This window comes from Microcaecilia unicolor, chromosome 3, assembly GCF_901765095.1.
Source record: "Microcaecilia unicolor chromosome 3, aMicUni1.1, whole genome shotgun sequence".
NCBI lineage: Eukaryota > Metazoa > Chordata > Amphibia > Gymnophiona > Siphonopidae > Microcaecilia > Microcaecilia unicolor.
In genome coordinates, this window is record NC_044033.1 from 522,801,272 (window position 1) to 522,829,145 (window position 27,874).

Here is a 27,874-nt window from a genome sequence, read left to right on the forward strand (position 1 = left end):
GTCACTAGACCACCAGGGAAGATCGCGTGAGTAGGGAGAAGTGGTGACAGGGCCGGGAGAGGGCGGGATTCGGACAAGACGCACCGGAGCACCTAGGTTTTAGAGGAGGGAAAAAGGAAAAAAATTTTTTTCCTATTTCCCTCCTCTAAAACCTAGGTGCGTCTTATGGTCCGGTGCGTCTTATAGTCCGAAAAATACGGTAGTTGTTTTCTTAGTATAGTTTATTTATATTTGCTATTCCGCCTTTGCTAAGTAGTAGATCAAAGAGGTTAGCAATCTAAAAGCAGGGAACACAAGAAAAGGAACTACAAAATATGACAAGACAGTATTCAGTTCATTCATGTAGATCCTAAGAAGAAATTAGAACAGAAGGATGATATACAACATAAGAGGGGAGCAAGGGCAATAGAGGAGATACAGAGTGAGGGAGGGAAATTGTTTTTCCTTCCCCCTTGAGATGCATAGCACCCTCACTCATAGTATAGGATAATAAAGCAATATACACTATGCAGACCTGATCATCTGTCTTTTGATATTTGTGGGACACAGACTGTAGAAGTTCGTCCAGCATCAGCCTTAGCTTCCTGATCCAAATCTGTCTTTTGCCATTTGCAGGATATAGAGCATAAAAGTCCATCAGGAATCGGCCTTAGCTCCCACCTTACACACACCTGTCATTTTCGTTATTTCTTCACTCAAAGCGAATGCTACATACCTGTAGAAGGTATTCTCCGAGGACAGCAGGCTGATTGTTCTCACTGATGGGTGACGTCCACGGCAGCCCCTCCAATCGGAACACTTTCTAGCAAAGTCCTTTGCTAGTCCTCGCGCGCCGATGCGCACCGCGCACGCGCGGACGTCTTCCCGCCCGAACCGGCTCGTGCCGGCCATTCTCATATGTAGCAAGACAAAGAGAAGGGAAGACACAACTCCAAAGGGGAGGCGGGCGGGTTTGTGAGAACAATCAGCCTGCTGTCCTCGGAGAATACCTTCTACAGGTATGTAGCATTCGCTTTCTCCGAGGACAAGCAGGCTGCTTGTTCTCACTGATGGGGTATCCCTAGCCCCCAGGCTCACTCAAAACAACAACCATGGTCAATTGGGCCTCGCAACGGCAAGGACATAACTGAGATTGACCTAAAAAATTTACCAACTAACTGAGAGTGTAGCCTGGAACAGAACAAACATGGGCCTAGGGGGGTGGAGTTGGATTCTAAACGCCGAACAGATTCTGAAGCACTGACTGCCCGAACCGACTGTCGCGTCGGGTATCCTGCTGCAGGCAGTAATGAGATGTGAATGTGTGGACAGATGACCACGTCGCAACTTTGCAAATCTCTTCAATAGTGGCTGACTTCAAGTGGGCTACCGACGCTGCCATGGCTCTAACATTATGAGCCGTGACATGACCCTCAAGAGCCAGCCCAGCCTGGGCGTAAGTGAAGGAAATGCAATCTGCTAGCCAATTGGATATGGTGCGTTTTCCCACAGCCACTCCCCTCCTGTTGGGATCAAAAGAAACAAACAATTGGGCGGACTGTCTGTTGGGCTGTGTCCGCTCCAGATAGAAGGCCAATGCTCTCTTGCAGTCCAATGTGTGCAGCTGACGTTCAGCAGGGCAGGAATGAGGACGGGGAAAGAATGTTGGCAAGACAATTGACTGGTTCAGATGGAATTCCGACACAACCTTTGGCAAGAACTTAGGGTGAGTGCGGAGGACTACTCTGTTATGATGAAATTTGGTGTAAGGGCCCTGGGCTACCAGGGCCTGAAGCTCACTGACTCTACGAGCTGAAGTAACTGCCACCAAGAAAATGACCTTCCAGGTCAAGTACTTCAGATGGCAGGAATTCAGTGGCTCAAAAGGAGGTTTCATCAGCTGGGTGAGAACGACATTGAGATCCCATGACACTGTAGGAGGCTTGACAGGGGGCTTTGACAAAAGCAAACCTCTCATGAAGCGAACAACTAAAGGCTGTCCTGAGATCGGCTTACCTTCCACTGATTGCACTAAGGTGAACCCTTACAGAGTTGGTCTTAAGACCAGACTCAGACAAGTGCAGAAGGTATTCAAGCAGGGTCTGTGTAGGACAAGAGCGAGGATCTAGGGCCTTGCTGTCACACCAGACGGCAAACCTCCTCCACAGAAAGATGTAACTCCTCTTGGTGGAATCTTTCCTGGAAGCAAGCAAGATACGGGAGAAACCCTCCGACAGACCCAAAGAGGCAAAGTCTACGCTCTCAACATCCAGGCCGTGAGAGCCAGGGACCGGAGGTTGGGATGCAGAAGCGCCCCTTCGTCCTGTGTGATGAGGGTCGGAAAACACTCCAATCTCCACGGTTCTTCGGAGGACAACTCCAGAAGAAGAGGGAACCAGATCTGACGCGGCCAAAAAGGAGCAATCAGGATCATGGTGCCTCGGTCTTGCTTGAGTTTCAACAAAGTCTTCCCCACCAGAGGTATGGGAGGATAAGCATACAGCAGACCCTCCCCCCAGTCCAGGAGGAAGGCATCCGATGCCAGTCTGCCGTGGGCCTGAAGCCTGGAACAGAACTGAGGGACTTTGTGGTTGGCTCGAGATGCGAAGAGATCTACCAAAGGGGTGCCCCACACCTGGAAGATCTGTCGCACTACACGGGAATTGAGCGACCACTCGTGAGGTTGCATAATCCTGCTCAACCTGTCGGCCAGACTGTTGTTTACGCCTGCCAGATATGTGGCTTGGAGCACCATGCCGTGACGGCGAGCCCAGAGCCACATGCTGACGGCTTCCTGACACAGGGGGCGAGATACGGTGCCCCCCTGCTTGTTGACGTAATACATGGCAACCTGGTTGTCTGTCTGAATTTGGATAATTTGGTGGGACAGCCGATCTCTGAAAGCCTTCAGAGCGTTCCAGATTGCTCGTAACTCCAGGAGATTGATCTGCAGATCGCGTTCCTGGAGGGACCAGCTTCCTTGGGTGTGAAGCCCATCGACATGAGCTCCCCACCCCAGGAGAGATGCATCCGTGGTCAGCACTTTTGTGGCTGAGGAATTTGGGAAGGACGTCCCAGAGTCAAATTGGACCAAATCGTCCACCAATACAGGGATTTGAGAAAACTCGTGGACAGGTGGATCACGTCTTCTAGATCCCCAGCAGCCTGAAACCACTGGGAAGCTAGGGTCCATTGAGCAGATCTCATGTGAAGGCGGGCCATGGGAGTCACATGAACTGTGGAGGCCATGTGGCCCAGCAATCTCAACATCTGCCGAGCTGTGATCTGCTGGGACGCTCGCACCTGCGAGACGAGGGACAACAAGTTGTTGGCTCTCGTCTCTGGGAGATAGGCGCGAGCCGTCCGAGAATCCAGCAGAGCTCCTATGAATTTGAGTTTCTGCACTGGGAGAAGATGGGACTTTGGGTAATTTATCACAAACCCCAGTAGCTCCAGGAGGCAAATAGTCATCTGCATGGACTGCAGGGCTCCTGCCTCGGATGTGTTCTTCACCAGCCAATCGTCGAGATATGGGAACACGTGTACCCCCAGCCTGCGGAGTGCCGCTGCTACTACAGCCAAGCACTTCGTGAACACTCTGGGCGCAGAGGCGAGCCCAAAGGGTAGCACACAGTACTGGAAGTGACGTGTGCCCAGCTGAAATCGCAGATACTGTCTGTGAGCTGGCAGTATCGGGATGTGCGTGTAGGCATCCTTCAAGTCCAGAGAGCATAGCCAATCGTTTTCCTGAATCATGGGGAGAAGGGTGCCCAGGGAAAGCATCCTGAACTTTTCTTTGACCAGATATTTGTTCAGGGCCCTTAGGTCTAGGATGGGACGCATCCCCCCTGTTTTCTTTTCCACAAGGAAGTACCTGGAATAGAATCCCAGCCCTTCTTGCCCGGATGGCACGGGCTCGACCGCATTGGCGCTGAGAAGGGCGGAGAGTTCCTCTGCAAGTACCTGCTTGTGTTGGAAGCTGTAAGATTGAGCTCCCGGTGGACAATTTGGAGGTTTTGAGGTCAAATTGAGGGTGTATCCTTGCCGGACTATTTGGAGAACCCACTGATCGGAGGTTATGAGAGGCCACCTTAGGTGAAAAGCTTTCAACCTCCCTCCGACTGGCAGGTCGCCCGGCACTGACACTTGGATGTCGGCTATGCTCTGCTGGAGCCAGTCAAAAGCTCGTCCCTTGCTTTTGCTGGGGAGCCGAGGGGCCTTGCTGAGGCACACGCTGCTGACGAGAGCGAGCGCGCTGGGGCTTAGCCTGGGCCGCAGGCTGTCGAGAAGGAGGATTGTACCTACGCTTGCCAAAAGAGTAGGGAACAGTCTTCCTTCCCCCGAAAAATCTTCTACCTGTAGAGGTAGAGGCTGAAGGCTGCCAGCAGGAGAACTTGTCGAATGCGGTGTCCCGCTGGTGGAGCTGCTCTACCACCTGCTCGACTTTTTCTCCAAAAATATTATCCGCACGGCAAGGCGAGTCCGCAATCCGCTGCTGGATTCTATTCTCCAGGTCGGAGGCACGCAGCCATGAGAGTCTGCGCATCACCACACCTTGAGCAGCGGCCCTGGACGCAACATCAAAGGTGTCATACACCCCTCTGGCCAGGAATTTTCTGCACGCCTTCAGCTGCCTGACCACCTCCTGAAATGGCTTGGCTTGCTCAGGGGGGAGCTTGTCCACCAAGCCCGCCAACTGCCGCACATTGTTCCGCATGTGTATGCTCGTGTAGAGCTGGTACGACTGAATTTTGGCCACGAGCATAGAAGAATGGTAGGCCTTCCTCCCAAAGGAGTCCAAGGTCCAAGGCCCGGGGGCGCCAAAGCATGCTCCCTAGAACTCTTGGCCTTCTTTAGGGCCAAATCCACAACTCCAGAGTCGTGAGGCAACTGAGTGCGCATCAGCTCTGGGTCCCCATGGATTCGGTAATGGGACTCAATCTTCTTGGGGATGTGGGGAATTACTTAATGGCTTGGTCCAGTTCGCCAGCAATGTCTTTTTGAGGACATGATGCATGGGTACTGTGGACGCTTCCTTAGGTGGAGAAGGATAGTCCAGGAGCTCAAACATTTCAGCCCTGGGCTCGTCCTCCACAACCACCGGAAAGGGGATGGCCGTAGACATCTCCCGGACAAAGGAAGCGAAAGACAGACTCTCGGGAGGAGAAAGCTGCCTTTCAGGAGAGGGAGTGGGATCAGAGGGAAGACCCTCAGACTCCTCGTCAGAGAAATATCTGATGTCTTCTTCTTCTTCCCACGAGGCCTCACCATCGGTGTCAGACAAGTTCACGGACCTGTGTCTGCAGCCGTGCCCGGCTCGACTCCGTGGAACCACGGCCACGGTGGGAGTGTCGAGAGGTAGACTCCCTCGTCCGCACCGGCGAAGCTCCCTCCGCCGACGTAGTCGGGGAGCCTTCCTGGGAGGCTACCGCAGTCGGTACCCCAAGCGGCACCGATGTCGGAGACCTCACCCCGGGCAATGGGCCAGCCGGCGCCTCGCTCGACGGTACCGGTGGCGCAAGCACCCCCGGTACCGGAGGGGTAGGGCGCAACAGCTCTCCCAGGATCTCTGGGAGAACGGCCCGGAGACTCTCGTTCAGAGCGGCTGTGGAAAAAGGCATGGAAGCCGATGCAGGCGTCGATGTCAGAGTCTGTTCCGGGCTGTCCAAAGGAGAGCGCATCGACACCTCTTGAACAGAGGGCGAGCGGTCCTCTCGGTGCCGATGCCTACTGGGTGCCGACTCCCTCGGCGACCCAGAGCTCTCGGTGCCGACACGGGAAGGGGACCGGTGACGATGCTTCTTCGACTTCTTGGGACGAAGCATGTCACCGGAGCTTCCCGGCACCGACGAGGAGGACATAGAATCCAGCCGTCTCTTCCTCGGGGCCGAGGCCGAAGGAGGTCGGGGGGGCTGTACCGCAGGAGCCCTCAGGGTAGGGGGAGACCCACCCGAAGGCTCACCGCCACCAGCAGGGGAATGGACAGCCCTCACCTGCACTCCAGACAAAGCACCACCGTCCGACGACATCAGCAGACGAGAAGGTCTCGATACCACCGACGCCGACGGAGACTTCTGATGTCGCCCCGATGCAGAGGGCCAATGCCTCGATGCACTCGATGCAATCGGGGGCGAAGATGAAGGTCCAGGCGCTGACGACGTCGAAGCAGTCGATACTCCCGGTGCCGATGCCGACGAAGAGCCCGAGAACAAAACGTTCCACTGGGCTAATCTCGCTACCTGAGTCCGCTTTTGCAAAAGGGAACACAGACTACAGGCCTGCGGGCGGTGCCCAGCCCCCAGACACTGAAGACACGACGCGTGCCTGTCAGTGAGCGAGATTACCCGGGTGCACTGGGTGCACTTCTTGAAGCCGCTGGAAGACTTCGATGTCATGGGCGGAAAAATCGCGCCGGCGAGATCAAAACTCGAAATGGCAAAAATGGCACCGCAAAAATAGGGGGAAGAAAAACTTCGACCGAGGCCTAAATAGGGCCTACCCCGACGACGAAAGAAAACTTACCGGGGCAAAAACTAGAAGTACGAGAAGGGAGAAAACCATAAAGGTCTCCTTCCGACACCTTTTTTTTTTTTTTTTTGTAGAACGAAGTCGATAAATGACGCGCGAGGTCAACTTTGGGGCGCGAACGGCGAAACACGACCGTACCGAGCGCGGACAAAAGAAGACTGGCCGGCACGAGCCGGTTCGGGCGGGAAGACGGCCGCGCATGCGCGGTGCGCATCAGCGCGCGAGGACTACCAAAGGACTTTGCTAGAAAGTGTTCCGATTGGAGGGGCTGCCGTGGACGTCACCCATCAGTGAGAACAAGCAGCCTGCTTGTCCTCGGAGAATGTGTAATTAAACTCTGGAATTCGTTGCCAGAGAATGTGGTAAAAGCAGTTAGCTTAGCAGAGTTTAAAAAAGGTTTGAACAAGTTCCTAAGAGTAACGTCCATAGACCATTATTAAGATGGACTTGGGAACAAATCTCTGCTTATTCCTGAGATAAGCAGTATAAAATCTGTTTTACTCTTTTGGGATCTTGCTAGGTACTTGTGACCTGGATTGTCCACTGTTGGTAAGCCTTCTGGTCACAATAACAAATGTTTCGTTTGGTGAAAACAAAACACTGTCCTCCAAATTTAAGAACCCTGCTGTCAAGCAAGGTGGTGGAAGTATCATGGTGTGAGGCTTATTTTACTGCATCTGGACTTAGATGGCTTGCCACTGTTGAAGTAGCTATGAATTCTAAGTTATAAACAGAAAATGCTAGAACAGAATGTCAGGCAATCAAACTGAATATTGAAGCTCAGCTAAACTGGGTCTTGCACCAAGAAAACAACCCTAAACATTCAAATAAATTGGAGGAAGCGACCTCTTCGCCTGGGACGAGCACCTTCTTAGTTAGCTCCCTTCTACTCTCCTCAATATATCTCTCTCCACTGAGATTTATTTGTGCTGAATGTTTGCCTCTTCTTGCTTGTGGACACTCCGTGCATCTGGTGAAGCTCTGGTGTGGATATGACAGACACTGGTAAATCAGTGGACAGCCAATCTGGTAACGCAATGTGTGGGAGGGTCTCCCCAAATGTAGAGTGCTTGGAGCTTCAAAATTCTCTCCTCTCTTCCAGCTTATAAATGTTGAGGTTCATAAGCCTGTCCCTATATGTTTTATGTCCAAGATCGCTTACCAATTTTGTAGCTGCCCTTTGGACCGACTCCATCCTGTTTATAACTTTCCGTAGGTGTGGTGTCCAGAATTGCATATAGTAGTCGAAATGGGCTCTCACCAGAGATTTATACAAGGGCACTATTGCCTGTTGTATAAGTCCTGCTCTTCCTTTGTACACAGAAGCACCGTTCCTCTGGGATTCTTGTGACCCAAGTGCACGACTCTGCATTTTTTAGCATTAAATCTTAGTTTCCAAATATTGGACCATTTCTCAAGCTTTGCTATGTCCTATGTCATCCACACCCTCCGGGGTGTCCACCCTGTTGCAGAGTTTGGTATCATCTGCAAAGAGACAACCCTTACCAGCCAGCCCTTCCCCAATATCACTCACAAAGATGTTAAAAAGAGCTGGCCCCAGGACCGATCCCTGCGGTACTCTACTGATAACATCCCTATCTTCAGAGCAAGCTCCATTTACCACTACCCGCTGTCTCCTTCTGTTCAACCAATTTTTACTCCAGTTACTCTAGGCCCCATACCATGGGTACTCAGCTTATTTATAAGTCGCCTGTGCGGAACCGTGTCAAAGGCTTTGCTGAAATCTAAGTACACTATAAGGTTTGTTTTGCACAGTTGAATTATGTTTGTCTGATTTGACATACTCCAGGTGATGTGTTTACTGTTGCTACGTTAAGTGTCTGGATTCTCCAGGCGAAAGGAAGTGATTATTTGCTAAGTTAAACCACATCAAATCTCCTGTGTTTTTTTTTGCAGGGGACTTATCTATAAAAAAGATGGTGAGTACCTTTAGAATCATAAGAACTACACAGTATCAGGGTGTAAAAGAGGTGTGGGTGGATTGGAAGTCCCGACACTGCAGGTCTTCCAAGATCCAGAGGTTAGGTATTTGGTTATAAGAATTTTGTTGAATAATCAGTAATATATTTTAATGAGGATCTTATGCTCCTAATGGGGATCAGAGGGCATATTTTGACCATCTGTGTCAGTTGGTCCCTTAGGAGGGGTGATAGGGACAACATGGAGGAATTCCACTGCCTTCACGAATCTTGAAATGATCTGGGTTTATTTGATTCCAATAAATATCTCAAAAAAGTTAAAACAGGAACAATATAATTGTGTAAGCCTCTGTCCGATGGCTCTGATGAGTTTCTCTTTCACTTTCAACTATTTCTTCTGACTTGAACAATTAAATTGTTCCTATTTTAACTTTTCTTTAGATATTTATTGATGAGTGCCTTTTTAATTGTTCTAGTTTTACCTTTGGTGAAGTAACAGTATAATACCATACCCTACCCAGTAAGATACTTTGACTGGTTCCAAGACACTTTTTTATGTCTACTTGTGGCTTGTGTACAGTACATGTATTAATTTGTTTGTATTTATTTTTAAATTAATTCAACATTTACTTTAATCAATTTAATTATTTTTAAAATATACTAATGAATAATATCTAATGGTTTTTCTTGTGTTTTTATATTGGTTTTTAAGTTATTTATGATTTATGCTTATAATTTTGTTTTTCTAACATTTTTTCTAACATGTTTTTTTATGCTAGCTTTTATTAGTATAAATATTTGATTCCTGGCAAGAGCTCAACCCTCAGATTAGAGACTATACCTCTTACTCTAGACTGCTATATTGATTCTACTCCCATATTGACCATATTTTTCTTGAAAGTAGGCGTCAGGACAAAGCTTGTGCCTCTACCATGGGAAGCCACACTGAACTTGAGAGTCTATTTTGGGCTAATGAGGGGTATAAATGTCATAAATAAATCATCACCACTTTCTCAGATCATGCTCTGTGTTGGGTGGTACATGCAGACTTAGAGTAGCAGAGAAGGTCCAAGGTGGGTCTACTGAAAGCAAATTGTGGTCCGAGATTATAAGGCATTTTTTGAAGGAATATCTGGAGTACAGGACCAACAATATCTCTTTTATGTTGAAATGTTATCTGCTCTAGAGCTAAAGAAAAAGGAAGCAGCATACAATTACAAAACCATATTACCTTCACAGGCAACTGCTGAAGGACAAACTTCTCGGATAAGGTCTCCCAAGGTGTGTGGCTGTCCATCCACCGCAACTGGCCGGAATAACTTCTGAATAAAAGGTCGTTCACTTATTGCCTGTTTTCAAACAAGTAAATATAGCATAATTATTGCAATACAGGACAGTTTTTTAAAGCATATTTCACCAAGCATCATTCTCATTTATCACTGGGACTTCCTTAGGGTACTAGGCAAAAGGAAGGCACATCTATACAAACAAGATTCAGCTGCTCTTTCAAAGCACACAGACTTACATAGCAACCTATGGAACTTTGTAAGTCTAAGTGCTTTGAAAATGAGCCCCATGGACGTTTTGGTTCACTTGGTCTACTCAACTGTCCCGTAACTACTATCTCCGGTTATCTGTCCCAAGAAAGCCTTATTTGTGTCACTGTATTGGCTGTTGCTACTAAGGTAGGGAAGACTGTTCCAGTCACTTTGATCCTGTAAAGAAAATATTTCCTTCTTTCCCCTCTCCAAGTCTCCACCCTACCAACATGTAATACGGACCCCTCAGCCTTTGAGTTTGACAGCCAATGTTCTTCCATGAACATGCTCTAAAACTGAACTCATTCCTACAGATTGGAGAGAGGTTTAGGAATGGGGTGGAGGGATATGCTTGCTGTTTTGTAGTTGAATAGCTACCTGGATATGATACAAATACATGAAGAGGGCAGAAGATAGGAAGAACCTTAGAATCCTGCCAGCTGGACAATGGAGAACACTTATCAAGTTTTATGTAAGTCACCAGTTCCTGTCATTTCCTGATCATGTTAATATGTTTTTATGAAAGACAAGCACCTTGTTTTTAAGAGGTGACAAAAACATTGAAATCAGTATCAAACATTTTCTGGCAGATAATTTTAAAACACTTATGCTTTGCTTTTTACTGTAAGACATTATGCAAACTTTGCCATGTTAACTGACAATGCAGATACACAGGAAGGATTTTAAAGTAAATGCAAACAAATTCTGTACACAATAATTAAAAATTCTGAATACTTCATTTAACTGAATAACACAATATGATCATTGTCAGAGTAATAATTTATTTAAAATGCAATACATAAAATGATATACCTCATAAGATGGAATTCTGCCCAAAAAAGGGCAAAACTATCCATCTAAGACCCAGACCGACTCCCTCTCTCCCTTGGCTGACCTTCAGGTTATTTTATTTTTATGTTTTTATTTGGATTTTGCTCACACCTTTTTCAGTAGCAGCTCAAGGTGAGTTATATACAGGTACACTAGGTCATTTCTCTCTCTTCCAGACCCGATCACCTCATCTCTCTCCCCTCTCAAGCTCAACTATGGAAATATCCCAGATGTACACCTTTTAGCTTAAACTGCTCCACCCAAGGTTGATCCCTAGCTTGTAATCTCCCCCCATTCCTCAAGGTCTCTCTATTAATTCTCTTACCCCCAGGCTGAATCTTCTCCCAAGGCTTGATCATCTCAATTCCCTAGCTCTTGATTTCCTACCTCATTACCCCCCTCCCCAACCAGCTCAACACTCTCTAGCCCCTGAAACTCAACCTCCCCATTCTCTCTCCCTTACAGTAGTCTCTTCTCATCTGATCCCTCAATTCCCTCTCTCCTTAATCCCCAACTCTCTCTCTTTTTCTGTCTCACTTTTAGTTTCCCCCTCTCCCCTCTTCGGGATCCTCCCCCACTGCTTCCATCTCTATTTGACCTCATGGGTTAACATCGATACAGCCTCATTTCTCTACTGGCCTTTGGATCATGCTACCTTCCACTTGTTGCTGCTTCTTTCTGGTAGCACTAGCCGACACCGATGCTTTCTTCATGCCAACTTGTTTCCTAGTCCCTATATTGAATTCTGCAAATCAAATGCAGAGTTCTTTGCAGGAGAAATAAGCAAAACAATGTCCACAGACACAAAACTTGTATCTGAAAATAACCATTAGACGTCTTCATATCTTGACAAAGAGGGTTTCCAAATTAAACACCATCTCTACTCCAGTTTTCCTTTAAATACTGCATATTATCTTCCCTCTCACTGCCATGTTAAAAATAAACTTCTCTCTAATTCCTGTCTATGAAGAATCTGGATAGAGAACTAAAGAAAAGACTTCCTCTGTATTCTAGACTTTACTCACCACACTAAAAGAAATTCCCACTCTAGTGAACTTCTGCGATGAACTTAGCAATTATTCACACATCCTAAAATACGACGCTTAGTCATTTCAAGAGGAAAGAAAACTGTTAACCGACCAGCTTGTTAAATTTCTTAAAACTTAAGATTCTTTTTCATTGTTCAAGAGAAGACAGCTGCAAGGGCAGTTCTGATGTAAAGCTACTTCAGTTCTGATATTTTAACAAAATATTAAACCTAAAACCAAACACAAGGAATGTTATGGTTCAAACTGTACAGTTATCAATAAAGAGAAAAAAAAAACTGTTAAATTCTTCCAGTATATCAGAGGTTTGTGCATGTTGCATTTGTGATATCAGGCAATGAAATGTTATAATTACATAAGTATATGATCAGTGGAAGATACCTCTCTCCTGCTAGCAGACAGGGGTTAGAAAAATACCACTTTATAAGTACATAAGTATTGCCATACTGGGAAAGACCAAAGGTCCATCGAGCCCAGCATCCTGTTTCCAACAGTGGCCAATCCAGGTCACAAGTACCTGGCAGAACCCCAAAGAGTAGCAACATTCCATGTAGAACCCCAAAGAGCAGCAACATTCCATTCAGAATCCCAAGTACATAAGTATTGCCATACTGGGACAGACCAAAGGTCCACCAAGCTCAGCATCTTGTTTCCAACAGTGGCCAATCCAGGTCACAAATACCTGGCAAGATCCCAAAAATGTACAAAACATTTTATACTGCTTATCCCAGAAATAGTGGATTTTCCCCAAGTCCATTTAATAACGGTCTATGGACTTTTCCTTTAGGGAGCCGTCCAAACCTTTTTTAAACTCCGCTAAGCTAATTCAGTCTGTTAAGCGAAAGGAGGCACCATTTCTAGCAACAAGAGAAAGGCTTCACATTGACTTTGCAAAATGTTCAGTATTTGCTTACAGGAATGTAGAGGGTTAACCATAAAGATTTGCTGATGAAAATATAAGTTACTGGGTTAAAACACACTCTCCACGGCTGTGGAATGGTAATGTGGAGGGGCATAATCGAACGCCGCCAGCGATCTATTTTGGCAGCGGTGCAACTGCTGGCCGGAACCGTATTTTTGAAAAAGATGGCCAGCCATCTTTTTTTTTCGATAATACGGTTTAGCCCAGCCAAATGCCAGAGTTCGCCGGGTTTGAGATTGCCGGTTTTGTTTTTCAGCGATAATGGAAAAAAATGCCGGCCATCTCAAACCCGGCGAAATCCAAGGCATTTGGTCATGGGAGGAGCCAGCATTTGTAGTGCACTGGTCCCCCTGACATGACAGGGCACCCTAGGGGGCAGTTCTAAAAATTAAAAAAATATATACAAATAGCTCCCAGCTCCATAGCTCCCTTACCTTGGGTGCTGAGCCCCCCCAAATCCCCCCAAAACCCACTCCCCACAACTCTACACCATTACCATAGCCCTTATGGGCGAAGGGGGGCACCTACATGTGGGTACAGTGGGTTTTGGGGGGGGGTTTGGAGGGCTCAACACTTAGCACCACAAGTGTAACAGGTGGGGGGGGGGAGATGTCAGGGAGCTGGGTATGACATTTGAGGCTGGCATACAGGCTGGTAAAAAAAGGTTTTGATTTTTTTAGTGTGTGTGTGTGGGGGGGGGGGGGGGGTTGATGACCACTGGGGGACTACGGGGAGGTCATCCCCCATTCCCTCCGGTGGTCATCTGGTCAGTTGGGGCACATTTTTGAGGCTTGGTCGTGAAAATAAAAGGACCAAGTAAAGCCGGCGAAATACTGCTTAACGCCGCTTTTTTTCCCATTATCCCATCTGGTAGCCACGCCCATGCCCGCGTCCCGCCTTCACTATGCAGCCGACACACCCCCTTGAACTTTTGCCAGTGTGGCGACGGGAAAGCGGCAATGGTGTCAAAAAATCCGCTTTTGGTTATACCGATTTCGCCGCTTTTGAGAGATCGCCGGCTATCTCCCGATTTATGTCGGAAGATGGCCGGCGATCACTTTCGAAAATAAGCCTGATAGGAAACTATAGTGACTTGTATTTATGGGACTTGTTTTATGTTGGCAAGGCATGCAACTGGCAGCCTTCTAACCCTCTTGCTAAATGCATCAAGAAACTGCAGCTGGAGTGTCAGCATTTCTGAATGACTCTCCTTAGCTCCTCCTTTTTCCTCCCATTTTTCAAAGAACCACTAATATCCCACCTCGATTCCTTTCGGGTCTTAACGTTAGGAAAGATGAAATGGTTAACAGGAATATGCGTGGCCAAAAAAATTATAAATCTTTCTGGATTTTCAGATTTTTTTTTTTCAGCTCATTCCACACATTCATTTCAATTAAAAAAAATAAAACAATTTAGGCATGTAAAAACTACCTTTATCTATATAAAATCGAATTTGCACACATTTTTTTTCCTGGGCATCCAAATGAACTGAATATTTGCAAATGAATACACATCTCTAATGGTTAAAGTACTGGCCCATGATTAATCAACAGAAGTCCTGGAACAGGATTTAAGAATCTCCTCTGCCGTTCTTGTTCTCTCTTATGTAATCTGAGCTTATGTTTTCTGTGCTTGCTGTGAACCACGTCATCCATAATCCACTGTTCTGGACTGCAACTATCAAGCTTTCATCATTAGGGTTAAATTCACCTCCCAATAAAGCAAAGATACTTACCTGTAGCTGATGTTCTCTGAGGACAGCAGGCCGATTATTACGCATATGTTGCCCTGGAGAGCTGTGCGTGTGTTCCATTTTTTGGCCCGAGACCCTAAAGAAGCAGCGAAACGCTGGCCATCGTCGGCTCGGAGCGGGAAGTGAAGGACTACACAGCGCAATACAATGAGCAGCATAATCCATTATGCAGCACTTTTAAAAAGATAAGCGTAATAGTGTATAATGGAGATTGATAGTAATGGTCTATACCCACAGCATAACTAAGATAAATATGCAAGACGCTCTAGAACTTCATACCACAGATATTGTAGAAAGTTTAAACCTGTGGTATGATAAGGTTTTTTTTTTTGGCCTATGATAAAGAGAAGACCTTTTTAGGTCTGTTTAAGCTCCGTGAGGACTTTTTCCTTTTGATTCCCACTTCAGGCACGGGCAGCTCCTTGTGACTCTGGGCAAGTCACTTAACCCTCCATTGCCCCATGTAAGCCGCATTGAGCCTGCCATGAGTGGGAAAGCGTGGGGTACAAATGTAACAAAAAAAAAAAAAAAACTAAGTCATTTTTTGGAATAAGTGGATTTTTTGAGTGTTTGTTAAAAAGAGTTTGCACCAGCTCCAACTGATTCAGAATGTTGTGACCTTTAGACTTTTAGTACAGATGCTCGTTTTGACACAATTAGACTATTGCAATTCAATCTATGCTGGTTGCAGGGAACTGCAGTTAAGAAAACTCCAAACTGCCCGAAACACTGCAGCTTGGCTTGTCTATAAAGTTTCGCGTTTTGGGAGGGCATCTTCACTGCTATCTAAGCAACATGGCTCACAACAAAACCAAGGGTCACTTTTAAACTTTGTGCATTTATCTACCAAATATTGTATGGTACAGCCCCTGGCTATATGTTATCTCTAGGTGACCTTTACCACGCAATGCTGTTCAATTAGGGGTCAGGTGTGATTACATGATATTCTGAAAAATATTAAAAAACTTTCCTCTTTGGAAAATTTTTAGGTGTGGATACTGATCTCCCTGCAAAAGAGGCACTCATGGAGGACAAGGCCATAGCGGAGAAACTGAATGAATTCTTTGCTTCTGTCTTTAGATCTGCCTGTACTGGAAATACTTTTCAAGGGTGATGATGCGGAGGAACTGAAAGAAATCTCGGTGAACCTAGAAGATGTACTGAGCCAAACTGACAAATTAAAGGCAGTAAATCACCATGACCGGATGGCATACATCCAAGAGTACTAAAAAAAAACCTCAAGCATGAAATTGCTGATCTGCTGTTAGTAATATGTAACCTGTCATTAAAATCGTCTGTAGCACCTGAAGATTGGAGAGTGGCCAATTTGACATCGATTTTTTAAAAGGGTTCTAGGGGTGATCTGGGAAATTATAGACCGGTGAGCTTGATGTCTGTGCTGGGCAAAACAGTGGAAACTATTATAAAGAATAAAATTGCAGAACACATAGACAAACATGGTTTAATGGGACAGACTGGGCTCAGCTGAGGGAAGTCTTGCCTCACCAATCTGCTTCATTTCTTTGAAGGCATGAATAAACATGTGGATAAAGGTGAAGCGGTTGATGGAGTGTATCTAGATTTTCTGAAAGCTTTTGATAAAATTCCTTATGAAAAACTCCTGAGAAAATTAGAGAGTCATGGAATGGGAGGCAAGGTTCTGGTGTGGATAAGGAATTGGTTACTGGACAGAAAACAGAGGGTAGGGTTAAATGGTCATTTCTCTCAATGGAGGAGGGTGAACAGTGGAGTGCCACAGGGATCTGTACTGGGACCAGTGCTATTTAACATATTTACTAATACCTTTTTGAGTCTGTTGGCTTCTATTAATCAAAACTTTGGTTTGAGTTTCTACTTTTATGCAGATGATTTTCTTCTTGAGCTCTATACTTTGGCGACTGACCCAGAGCTTGGTCCTTTGAAGCGGTGCTTGAATGCAGTTGCCCAGTGGCTTTCTGATCATTGGTTGGTTCTGAATAAGGAGAAAACACTCCTGGCCTACGGGTAGATCTGCTTGTCCATCTAATTTTTTGTTTGCAGGCTGTGGACTCTTTTCATCCTTCAAAGAGCAGGTATCTTGCATGGTGAAGAAGGGTCTCTATGTACTCTGTCAGCTCCAGTCAATTAGGAACCATTTTGAAAATGTTTCCTTACACTTTTTGCTTCATGCACTATTGGTTTACCGCTTGGATTAAACATTGTATATGCTGGCATTTCTTGGGCTAATATTGAGCATCTTCAGACACTTCGGAACACGGATGTTAAGAGTGTTATGTAAAGCGCAGCGTTTTAATCACGTGATGCCTCTGCCGAGACAAAATCATTGGTTTCCTGTGTGCTACAGAACTGAATTTAAGGTAATCATCTTAAGCCATAGCTGTGTGACAGTAACTCCACTTACTTGGACTCAATTATTGCTCCTTACACACCTGTTCGCATGTTGCGATCACTCTCGGCAAACAAGTGCAAAGTGATACACACTGGGAAGAATAACCCATATTATACTTATATGATACAAATCTCCACATTAGGAGTCACAGCCCAGGAAAAATATCTAAGTGTCATCGTGGACAATAGGTTGTATTCAACAACAGCCAAATAAGCAAACAAAATATTAAGAAAGGTATAGAGAATCAGACAAAAGAATATCATAATGCTCCTCTGTTCATTTCTAGACATTTATCTCGAAAAAGATATAGTAGAGGTAGAAAAGGGGTGACCAAAATGATCAAAGGGACGGAACAACTCTCATATGAGGAAAGGCTAGGAAAGAGATGGCTATGATCTAAGGCAGTGGTTCCCAAACCTAGTCCTGGAGGCACTGCAGCCAGTCAGGTTTTCAATACATTCACAATGAATATTCATGACATAGATTTGCATGCATTGGAGACAGTACATTCAAATCTCTTTCATGAATATTCATTGTGGGTATCCCAATGATGCCTACAATGGCTGGGGTGCCTCCTGGTCCAGGTTTGGGAACCACTGATCTAAGGACTATTTCTACAAAGGCAGACTTGACGGGAGATGAGGAATAAGAATGGATAGAAAACCCCAAGGTAGATTTGAGTGGTCTGAGCAGTGAGCTGCAAATCAGGGAAGGCAGGCGTTCACACCTTGCTTCTCCCACGGATGCTTGCTGTGACTTTGGACAAGTCATTTCATCCTCTTATTGCCTCTAATACAAACTTTGAGTGAAAGCCCTGTGGGGACAGGAAATACTGTTGTACTTCAATATTTATTTATTTACACTTGATATACTGAGATATGGCCTGGGCTGGGCTTCAATGCGGTTCACAAAAATTAAAATGGGAGGGGATGATAAGGAGGAGAGAAAAAGAAAGAAGTACAAAAAACAGAGGAATTAACCTAAGCTACTGATGACAAGGGAAATTCCCTCTTCCCCACAAAGGTAGATCATGGTGATATACAGTGCAATTAAAGAGTAAGCCATGGGACTGACCCCCCCCCCCCCCAAAAGATGAAAACATTTAAAGTTAACATTTTAATTTTCCTGATAAATTAGGCAAAAATGGATAATTTAAAAAAAAACTTTCCTCCACTACTTCTATTTCTTGCCCTGTCTGAGAATACTGAAATAAAAATATCCTCAGTCAGCCAAATTAGATATGGTTTAAGGTTTATTAATCTATACCACCCTTTGTGCAGTACAGCAGACCAGTTTACAAATCAATTACAAAGTTCGACAAAACACAGAGAAAATGAATGTCAATTTACTTAAAGAAGGTAAAGTCAAAAGAACCTAAACACCTATTCCTGTATCCACTGCCCCCCAATTAAGGAGTAAATCGACTGATGGAAAAGCTTGTTCAAATAGGTAGGTTTTCAGGGCCACATTAAACTTTACGTGTCATTAAACTCTTGAATTCTTTGCCAGAGAATGTAGTAAAAGCAGTTTGCTTAGTGGTGTTTAAAAAAGGTTTGGCAAGCTTCTTAAAAGAAAAGTTCATAAGCCTTTATTAAAATGGACTTGGGGAATAGGATAAGCAGCATAAAATATATTGTACTGTTTTGGGGATCTTGCCAGGTACTTGTAACCTGGATTGGCCACTGTTGGAAACAGGATGTTGGGCTTGATGGACCTTCGTATACTCATGAGACTTCACTTTGAAATCTTTGGAAACCCTAGTTGCAATTCCAAAATTCATAACTTGGAGTCTTTTTGCTATCAACAATCGCCTACAGCTACGAGTAAGAGAACTTCAGGTGCTGGTAACATTCATACCTTACATGCAATTCTATCACAAGTTTATTCTGTGGACACATCCCAAGTTTTTGCCAAAAGCGATGATGCCTTTTCACCTAAATGAGGAAAATACAGTGAAACCTCGGTTTTCGTTGACTTCGGATTTCGTCGTTTTCGGTTATCGTCGATTTGTTTCGCGAAATTTTTGTCTCGGTTTTCGTCGGTCGCCTCGGATTTCGTCGGCGTGCCTACGCTGCTAATTTTGCGTTCTCACGTGTCGTTCTTCTGGGGCGTTGTTTCCGGTTGTGGGATCACACTGCTGCTGGTTGAGTGACAAAAATTTCGTCGTTTTGCCACACTACTACTGCTGCTCCTCTCTCCAACTTCCATATACCAAGAAGAGTCTTCAGAAAGGTAAATGCCATGTTAAATGTTCATTTATTCTATACATTAGTCTTTTTTATTCATTTAAAAGAATTTAGAAGAAAAATTGCTTGTTGCCTCAGTTTTCGTCGATAATTTTTGGACGAATTACCGACGAAAACCGAGGTTTCACTGTAGTGCTTTCTATCTTCTATCTTAAGCAGAGGAGTGTGGTAGCCGTGTTAAGTCCACTCTTAAGGTTATCAATAGAAATCAAACAAAATAAAAAATGGAAAAGAAAATAAGATGATACCTTTTTTATTGGACATAACTTAATACATTTCTTGATTAGCTTTCGAAGGTTACCCTTCTTCGTCTGAAGGCCCATTCAAATCATCAAGAGAAAGCCCTGGGCTCTTGCCTGCTTCTTGAAAAGAACTTAATCCTTTAGAAAATCTGTTCAACTTTATCTCCTTTAATCCTAATCGACCTGGTACACCAGTTTCAAAAAGAACTTTAGCAAACTGGCTGAATTTGTATATAGAATACTGCAATAACCAAGCGGATGCTCCTCTCGGCTCCAAGGTTAAGTCTCATCAAACTAGAGTTGATGCAGCAGTAGTGACCCCCATAAAGTCTGTCTCACTGAATACCATCTACAAACCAGCTACTTGGTCCTCTCTTCATACTTTTTCCGCACATTCTGGTTTGAAGCAAGCTCGGCACATGATACTGCTTGTGTTCAAGTGGTGCTGGCCAAACTGTTACTATGAGCTAACAACTCTTGAAACTGACTATATGGATTGCTCTAAAGACTACGGCAATACAAAACTGAGCAACCTTAAGCCTGGATGTCACCCACTTGTCTGCCTGACTTGGTCTTGTTTGATGAAATAAAAGGCAATGTTTACCTGTAACAGGTGTTTTCCACAGATACCATAATTAAGGCACACAATCCCTCCACCTTCCAGAGAGTTGCTTACACTGAGCATCAAAACCAGGAGCTCAGGCAACTACTTCACGCTTTCCAAAAATACTAGGACTAGGGGGCATGCGATGATGCTACAATGTAGTAAATTTAAAACGAATCAGAGAAAATTGTTCTTCACTCAATGTGTAATTAAACTCTGGAATTCGTTGCCACAGAATGTGGTAAAGGCGGTTAGCTTAGCGGAGTTTTAAAAAGGTTTGGACGGCTTCCTAAAGGAAAAGTCGACCGTTATTAAATGGACTTGGGGAAAATCCACTATTTCTGGAATAAGCAGTATAAACTTTTTTGTACATTTTTGGGATCTTGCCGGGTATTTCTGACCTGGATTGGCCACTGCTGGAAACAGGATGCTGGGCTCGATGGACCTTTGGTCTTTCCCAGTATGGCAATACTTATGTACTTCTCCAAATTTTACAGCGTGAATGTTGTCCAAGTACCATTCCTTAGACTTTATGGATCCTATGACAATCCCTTTCTCATACGTTAACATTATCTTCTCTCACTCTCACAAGAGAGGCAGCACAACTGCAGTATAGTTTGGTGAGGTAGTGGTAGGGTTTTTTTTTTTAGAGGGGTGGGGGGGTAGTGTGGAGTTTTGGGTAGTCCAGAAAAGAGAATTTATTTTGAATGCCTTAAATGGATTATGTTAGCTTTGGGAATGTGCACAGTAAATGTCTTTATATTGTGTTCAGTAGAAAAGGAAATCTATTTTTCTTTCTCCAGTATTGTGTTTAACTTCTTGGGGTTCCCAGCTCAATTTTTGTCTAAATATTTTTATTTCTAATTTGTGATCCTGTATTTGGTGAGGGTCTGTCGGTGGGTTGATCAAGTCTCTACAGTTCTGTAATCTGCATTCTCAGATAAGTGAACTGGTCGCAGTTTTGTTGTCTTTTTGAAAAAAAAAGTCTGTTGCAGAAGAGCATTTTTATGTAAAAAAATAAAATAAGACATTGGATGCAAAAGATAACTGGAGAGCTTAGGATCTAGAATAACTGTAAGTATACGAGATCCAACTGTTTATTTTAGAGCCATACACGATGCCTTGTTGTCTTTAAAAATTAAAAAAAAATTACATATGTTGATGCAATAAATTGATTGCTAGTGTGTTTGATTAGGAAGCATTTTGATGTTGTTGCCACATAGTTTGCACTCCTGTACCCTTTGTGGTGTGATAGTAATGGCAGGTGGGGAAACGGGAAAGGAGGCAGAGAGGAGGGGGGTTCAGGGAGGGAGGGAGGGGGCCCTCCTTTATTTTCTAACATCGGTCCTGACCCTTGCTGTATAGACGATGGGAATCCCCAAGTATCCCCAGCTGTGGAATTCATCCAAAGACAGCCAGAACTCCCTTCTCTCAAGCATCCTTGAGTCACCGACGTGCGTGGGGTGCAGACATCAGTGGCTTAGGGACGTTGCTGTTGCCTGCCAAGCTTAGTAAAAGGGAATGCAGACCACCTTCAGAGAAAGTGTAATTTATATTTTGAGGTGGGGGTAGGGCGAGGCAGAGAAAATGTCATGCCCACCCAAAATTGGCTGTCTGGCTACGCCATTGCACGACTGTACAACAGGCCACACAGGACAGACCGTTGATAACTGCAAGGCACACCTGTCCACCTATTTGCTTGTTGGGATTTATTAAAAGAGATTCATTCAAGGCAGTGTACCGTATTTCTCCTTCCTGTTGCAACCCCACACATCCTACTTCACCTCTGGCTTTATTCCGTCTTCTATACTACAAAAGATGTTCTATGCCTGCACTACACTTATTTTTTCAATTCTTATACTGTTTTTCCTGTACTACCAGTGCATGCAGACTTTCACATACCTACCACGCTTTCATATGCAGAAATTTAAATTGTGACTCAAATTTTACATAAGAACATAAAAATAGCCGTACTGGGTCAGACCAATGGTCCATCTAGACCAGTATCCTGCTTCCAACAGTAGCCAATCCAGGTCACAAGTACCTGGCAGAAACCCAATTAATAGCACCATTCCATGCTACCAATCCTGGGGCAAGCAGTGGCTTCCCCTATGTCCACCTGAATAAAAGACTTTGGACTTGTCCTCCAGGAACCTGTCCAAACCTTTTTAAAACCCAGATACAGTTTGCTCATTTATAGCTCGCTCATACAAAAAAAAAAGTTCATAGCGTGTTACAGCCGAGATACTAGATTAATGAAAAGAATCTAGGATGTAACAGTAAATAATCATATGACAGTATACATTTCACTATAATTATTTCTTTATTACATGTTTATACAACAACAATGTCTTTAAATTCTTCTTAAAAGTGTCATAACTAGGCGCAACTTATAATAGATGACAAGACCGGCCACAGAGAAGCAGCTCGATAAGAAAACAGTCTAGTAAACATTTTCTTTGAGATAATTCCCTGAGGGCTAGGGAAGGCGAAAAAAAGATTGTTTACTAATATTATATTTTAAAACCGAATCGGCATTACATAAAGGAAGCATATATCGAGGGCTAAGACCAAAAACAATCTTATACAATAAGCACCCTAATTTTAAAAAGTACCCAACTGGAAGCCAATACAACTTAACAAAAAATGGAGTAACACGATCATTTTTTTCAATAGTTTGGATTTTTCTAAGGATTTGTGTCGACAAGCCTTCATAGACAATCTCTATATATAAAAAGCACCTCCAACGTTCTAATGAAGCCTCAGCCGGAAACTTGAGGTGGCATAGATATCCGGTTTAGTGTCTGGCCCACCCTCGCGTCACAATATGATGACGTCGAGGGCGGAGCACTGACACTGAACAAATGGCATCGCCTCGCCAACCCGTTGCTCGGCGGCCTGCAGCGGTGAAGGCGGCTGTGCGCCAGCGAGGGGCAACGGTCTGCGTCCTCCTCTCCTGCAGCCGTTACCATGGAGGACTGTCAGGCAGGCGAGAAGCTCTACCGGGCCGACTACGCCAAGAGCGGTCGAGGTTCGTGCAAGAAATGCGGGCAGAGCATCGCCAAGGACTCGCTGCGACTGCCCATCATGCTGCAGGTAGGCGCGCGCGCTGCAGCAGCACATGGGGGCAGAGAGCAGGGCTCGCATACCGGCGATCGCGCTGATCGCTCAAAACCTTGCTAGCGCCCGTTTCATTGCTTTCTGAAACGGGCCTTTTTTTTACTAGTATTACAATAATCCAGTCTATTGAGAATAAGTGACTGTACCACCAATCCAAACAAATCCTTTGGCAGATATTTTCTTATATTCCTCAACTTTCTCATCGTATGGAAAGAGCTAAGTACTAAGGAATTAACCGCTGTTACCACATCCTCTGGCAACGAGTTCCACAGCTTAACTATTTGAGTGAAAAAAATATTTCCGCCTATTTGTTTTATTTATTTATTTGTAGCATTTGTATCCCACATTTTCCCACCTATTTGCAGGCTCAATGTGGCTTACATTGTGCCGTAATGGCGATCGCCATTCCGGAAAAAGAAATACAGAATATTATTACATTTAAAGTACAAGTTATAAGGAGTAGATATACAGTTCAATTCAAGCATTAAAGAACAAGGGTAAATGTAGAAGATTCAACAGTAATAATGTTAATAAAGTAAAACAAATAAAAAGAGTTCAATATGAACTTTTTTCAATAAAGTTTTGATGTCTGGTCATTTATGAAGGATCCTTTAAGTAAGTCTCTTTGAACAAATTAGTCTTTAGTAATTTACGGAAATCTGTCAAAGCGTGCATAGTTTTTATGACAGTTGGTAATTAAAAGTATTTCCATGTAATTTCATTAAGTGGTCTTGTCCTTTTTGACAGGGTGAAATAGCGATTCACTTTTACCCGTTCTACTCCACGTAAAGTTCCAGAACGGTCACCTCTGCCCCCTTCTTCCTTAAATCAGTTGTCTCCAAGCCTGTTCTCAAGGTCCCCTAGTCATCTGGGTTTTAACCATGGTCAGGATACTTATAAAACGTAAGTCCACGTGAAGAAAGGCAAGGCAACCATCAACTTGCTTCTTTTGTTCTCATTCTCCCAGTTTGAGTTTTCTCTGGACTACCTATAAAGAAAACGCACAACCCATCGGGGCAATTCTGTAAACTGGCACTAAAACAGCCCCCATGTCCATGCATGTACCGCCAACTCTACAATGGCATCTTGGTGTCATGCTAGTATTCTATAACAGAATCTTATGTCAGCATTGGCGTGTCCATGCTTAGGTACGCCCTCTTCTGCCGTGGCAATGACAGGTGTAAACTTACGTGCCTCAGTGCGCCAAGTCACGCTTTATAGTGTTCTATGAACTATGTGCATAACTGAGAGACATGCCCATGGTGATGCCTTTTAAAACAGTGCCTAGTGCACACAGGTGCCTTTGATGTTTGTAAGTGGCGTGCACTTCTAGGCACTAGTTCAGAGAATTGCCCCATATATGTGTATGCTCTCTTTCAAGTGTATCCAAATACATCTAGGGCTACCATATGTCCGGATTTAGCCGGACATGTCCGGGCAACTTGGCGGGTTTTGCCAATCTACCCATTTGTCTGGATTTCTGGACACACGGGCAGATTGCTAGCCTCCGCTCCCCTTACTTACTACTGCCCTGGTGGTCTAGTGACCTCTTCCGCCTTCGGGGCAGGAAAGAGTCCCCCTCTTTCCTGCCCGGAGCACTGCCCTGCATGCATCCTTCCTGTTCCTGATCTCGGCAGCGATTCAAAATGGCCGCCGAGAGTTGAAGTGACCTTAAGAGACGTCAACTCTCGGCGGCCATTTTGAATCAGCGCCAAGATCAACAACAGGAAGGATGCATGCAGGGCAGCGCTCCAGGCAGGAAAGAGGGGGCTCTTTCCTGCCCCGAAGAGGTCACTAGATCACCAGGGTAGTAGTAAGGTAAGGGGAGGGGGATGATGGGGGGGGGGGGCAACGGGGTATGTGATAGGGGGGAGGGGAAAATGTGACAGAGGGTGGAGCGAGGGTGTGAAAGGGGGTGGGGTGTGTGGTGGTGGTGGTGGTGAGGGCATGTGTCCTCCTTTTTGGGGGACAAAATATGGTAACCCTAAATACATCACATGCATTTTCACTGTGGAATATCCTGAAAATGTAACTGTCAAAGGCAGGGGGCTCCAAAAGACCCGCTTAATGCTATGTTACTTCTACAAAGAACTGTCAAATGCGAAGCAGCATATACATCAATATATTTGTAGGTTTATAATCTGAAAGAACAGAATCTTGCAACTGGAGAATCCTCATTATATAAACTAGCATAATTAATTTCAACATTCCAAAGCTCCAGGTAAACCAAGCAAAACAATTAAAGGAGTTGGTTATTCCTAGATCTGCCTTACTGGAACAGGGCTGCTTAGAAACCCAAGTTATACCAAACAAAACCTGCACTCCACTATCTTGTTAACTACAGCAAGGTATTAAGAGGGAAATAACACTCCTTGTTTTTATTTGGGACTTCTCACTGATCTCTGTTGCGGACTTTCTGGTGATCATTAGATGCTGGTACTGCTTGTCAGGCTGTCAAATGGCATTGTAACATCTTGGGCTCAAGGTGTCGGGCACTGCCACATGAAACAATCGCAGGCTTTTAAGAAAGGAACTAAGTAAAGGTTTTACACCTCCAACCTGTAACTAAATCCAGTCAGTGAAGAAAGAGAGGCAGATTGAGTTACCAGAAAACCTGACTCACTGGCAGGGTATGATGGATTTATAGGATTAGCTGCTAGGTCTGCGAAGCGAGCGTGCATTAAGTGACAGCTTTTTCAATACATTTTAACTGCATCAGTAGTTATTGATTTGGAAGGCTTCTGCCAAAGATTTTACTCATCTACATAGCATATTAACCTATTTTACAATATTCTGTAGATTGAATTACTTATTCATTAAATTATTGCAATGTATTAATCACCTCTAACACATCCGAAGAAATGTATACACTCGGGACTCAATGACATCCATACTCACCACATTTCAATCCTCCCTTCTCCACACACATTGCCCCCGTTCTAGCGTTGATCTATAGAATGCAGGGCCTTTTCCGGCCGATATTCTTGACTACTTGACCAATTCCTTAACTACTTTGAAAGTTATCGTCAATAAACAGAAATTAAGTGTATATTTCCAAGCATCTACCAATCATTCAGGCCAAGACAACTCTGCAATCAAGCATTGCTATTCAGCCAATTAAACCAGCAGCCCAACATCCACAAGGAAAACTTTTTGGGGCAACCTGCATCATCAGGCTGTGACTAGGAGCAGTATAAAAGACAGGAGAGACTGCAGACCATTTCTTATTTGAGGAGAGCATGTAATACCCCTCTACAATATTCTCTCTTCTAAATTAACTATCAAAATGTAAGCCCTGTTCTCAAATTCATTTCTCTTGCGCACTACATTTAATTGCACCAAACGGAAAGCATTAGATGGAGACCAGAACTTCTCTGTCATCATCTGTGAAACTAGAAGCCAATCGACAAAATATATGATCTCTATTTTGGTGTGGTCTAGAACAAAGCAAAGTTATTCACCTATAGCAGGTGTTCTCCGAAGACAGTAAGACATGAATTTTCACACATATGAGCGACATCATCCGACACAGCCCCAGTACAGATGCCTCGAACTCCTGGAGTCTGAGGGGCAGCTTCCTCCCCCCATGCAAAGAGGTTCACTGCATGCCAGTGAGGCACCAGCATCAATGACCACTCAACAGGCAGGGCATGAGCTCCCAGGATGGGCTAAAGCAGCTCCATGTCTGGTGCAAGCGTCCTTTATGCCTCTGCACCACGCCTTGCAAGAAGGCACCCCAGCTCTTCGTGGAGCATGGCTCAGAACCATTTCTCGATGACATGCATTGAAAAAGGCTGAGATGGTGTTGGTATGGAGGCAGCCTGTGAAACCGCTGGTGTCGAATCGGACGCAGAGTACAGGCCATGAGGAGACTGGCACAGCAGCACCGTTATCCCGGCACCAACACTTTCAGGTGCCAGCAACATCAATGTCCCAGAGCTCCTGGCAGCATGCTACGAGGAGGACAGATGATGTTTCTAGGCTTCTGCCCGAAACACGACATTGCGGTCCTTCGGTGCCAGTGAGGACGATGTCAAATCCATATGTGTTCTTGGTGTCAGGTGCAAAGCAAGAGCGGTCCTGGGGTCTGCTAGCAGCGCCCGATGTGCGGTGTGCTCCCAGTGTCCGATGCAGCTCCAGCGGCCATGGGGACTGATGCTTCCGATGCCGATGGACCAGACTTGAAAGGCCTATAAAGTTTCTCCTCCTGGGCCTGCATCACCTTCTGAGTTCTTTTGTCCATTTCTAAACAGCGAGGACAGAGCATCATTATCAGGGCCTAGGCACCCCAAACACCAACTGTGGGGGTCTGTGCTAGACATGAGCCTGTTACACTTGACACAACGCATGAAGCCACTGAGAACCTTCTGGGATATCATGGAAAAAACAACTTAGGCTACATCAAATGGCTCAATGGTAAGGAAAAGAAAAAAGTTCTCACAGAAAACTCCTGGCTGGTGCTTAGGCCTAAGCAGTTCTCAAAAATAAAGGAAACTTAAAAATGCCAGAAAACCCTAAGGGGTCACTAACCCAGACAGGGGAAGGGAAAAAAAGAAAAGAACGTAAAGAAAGAGGAAAAGGTACACGTAAGAAAGACTCTCAAATAACCAGAAATGACACGCTAAAAAGAGAGCTCACAGAAATGCAACTTCTCTGCTCTGTGGAAAAATGAAGACTGCTGGTCCTGCATGATCTTACTGGGAGGGAAGGTACTTACGTATGCGCAGTGGGACGCT

The 27,874-nt window shown here is 44.8% G+C and overlaps 1 protein-coding gene across 2 annotated transcripts in view; it reads right to left on the minus strand.

Moving 5' to 3' along the window:
* Positions 1-27,874, minus strand: part of ATG5 (autophagy related 5) — a 299,869-nt gene that overhangs the window by 76,197 nt on the left and 195,798 nt on the right. For both annotated transcript variants that reach the window (XM_030199172.1, XM_030199171.1), the window contains exon 7: positions 9,679-9,796. In XM_030199172.1, coding sequence (XP_030055032.1) covers positions 9,679-9,796 — 118 coding nt within the window. The remainder of the gene's footprint in view (positions 1-9,678; positions 9,797-27,874) is intronic.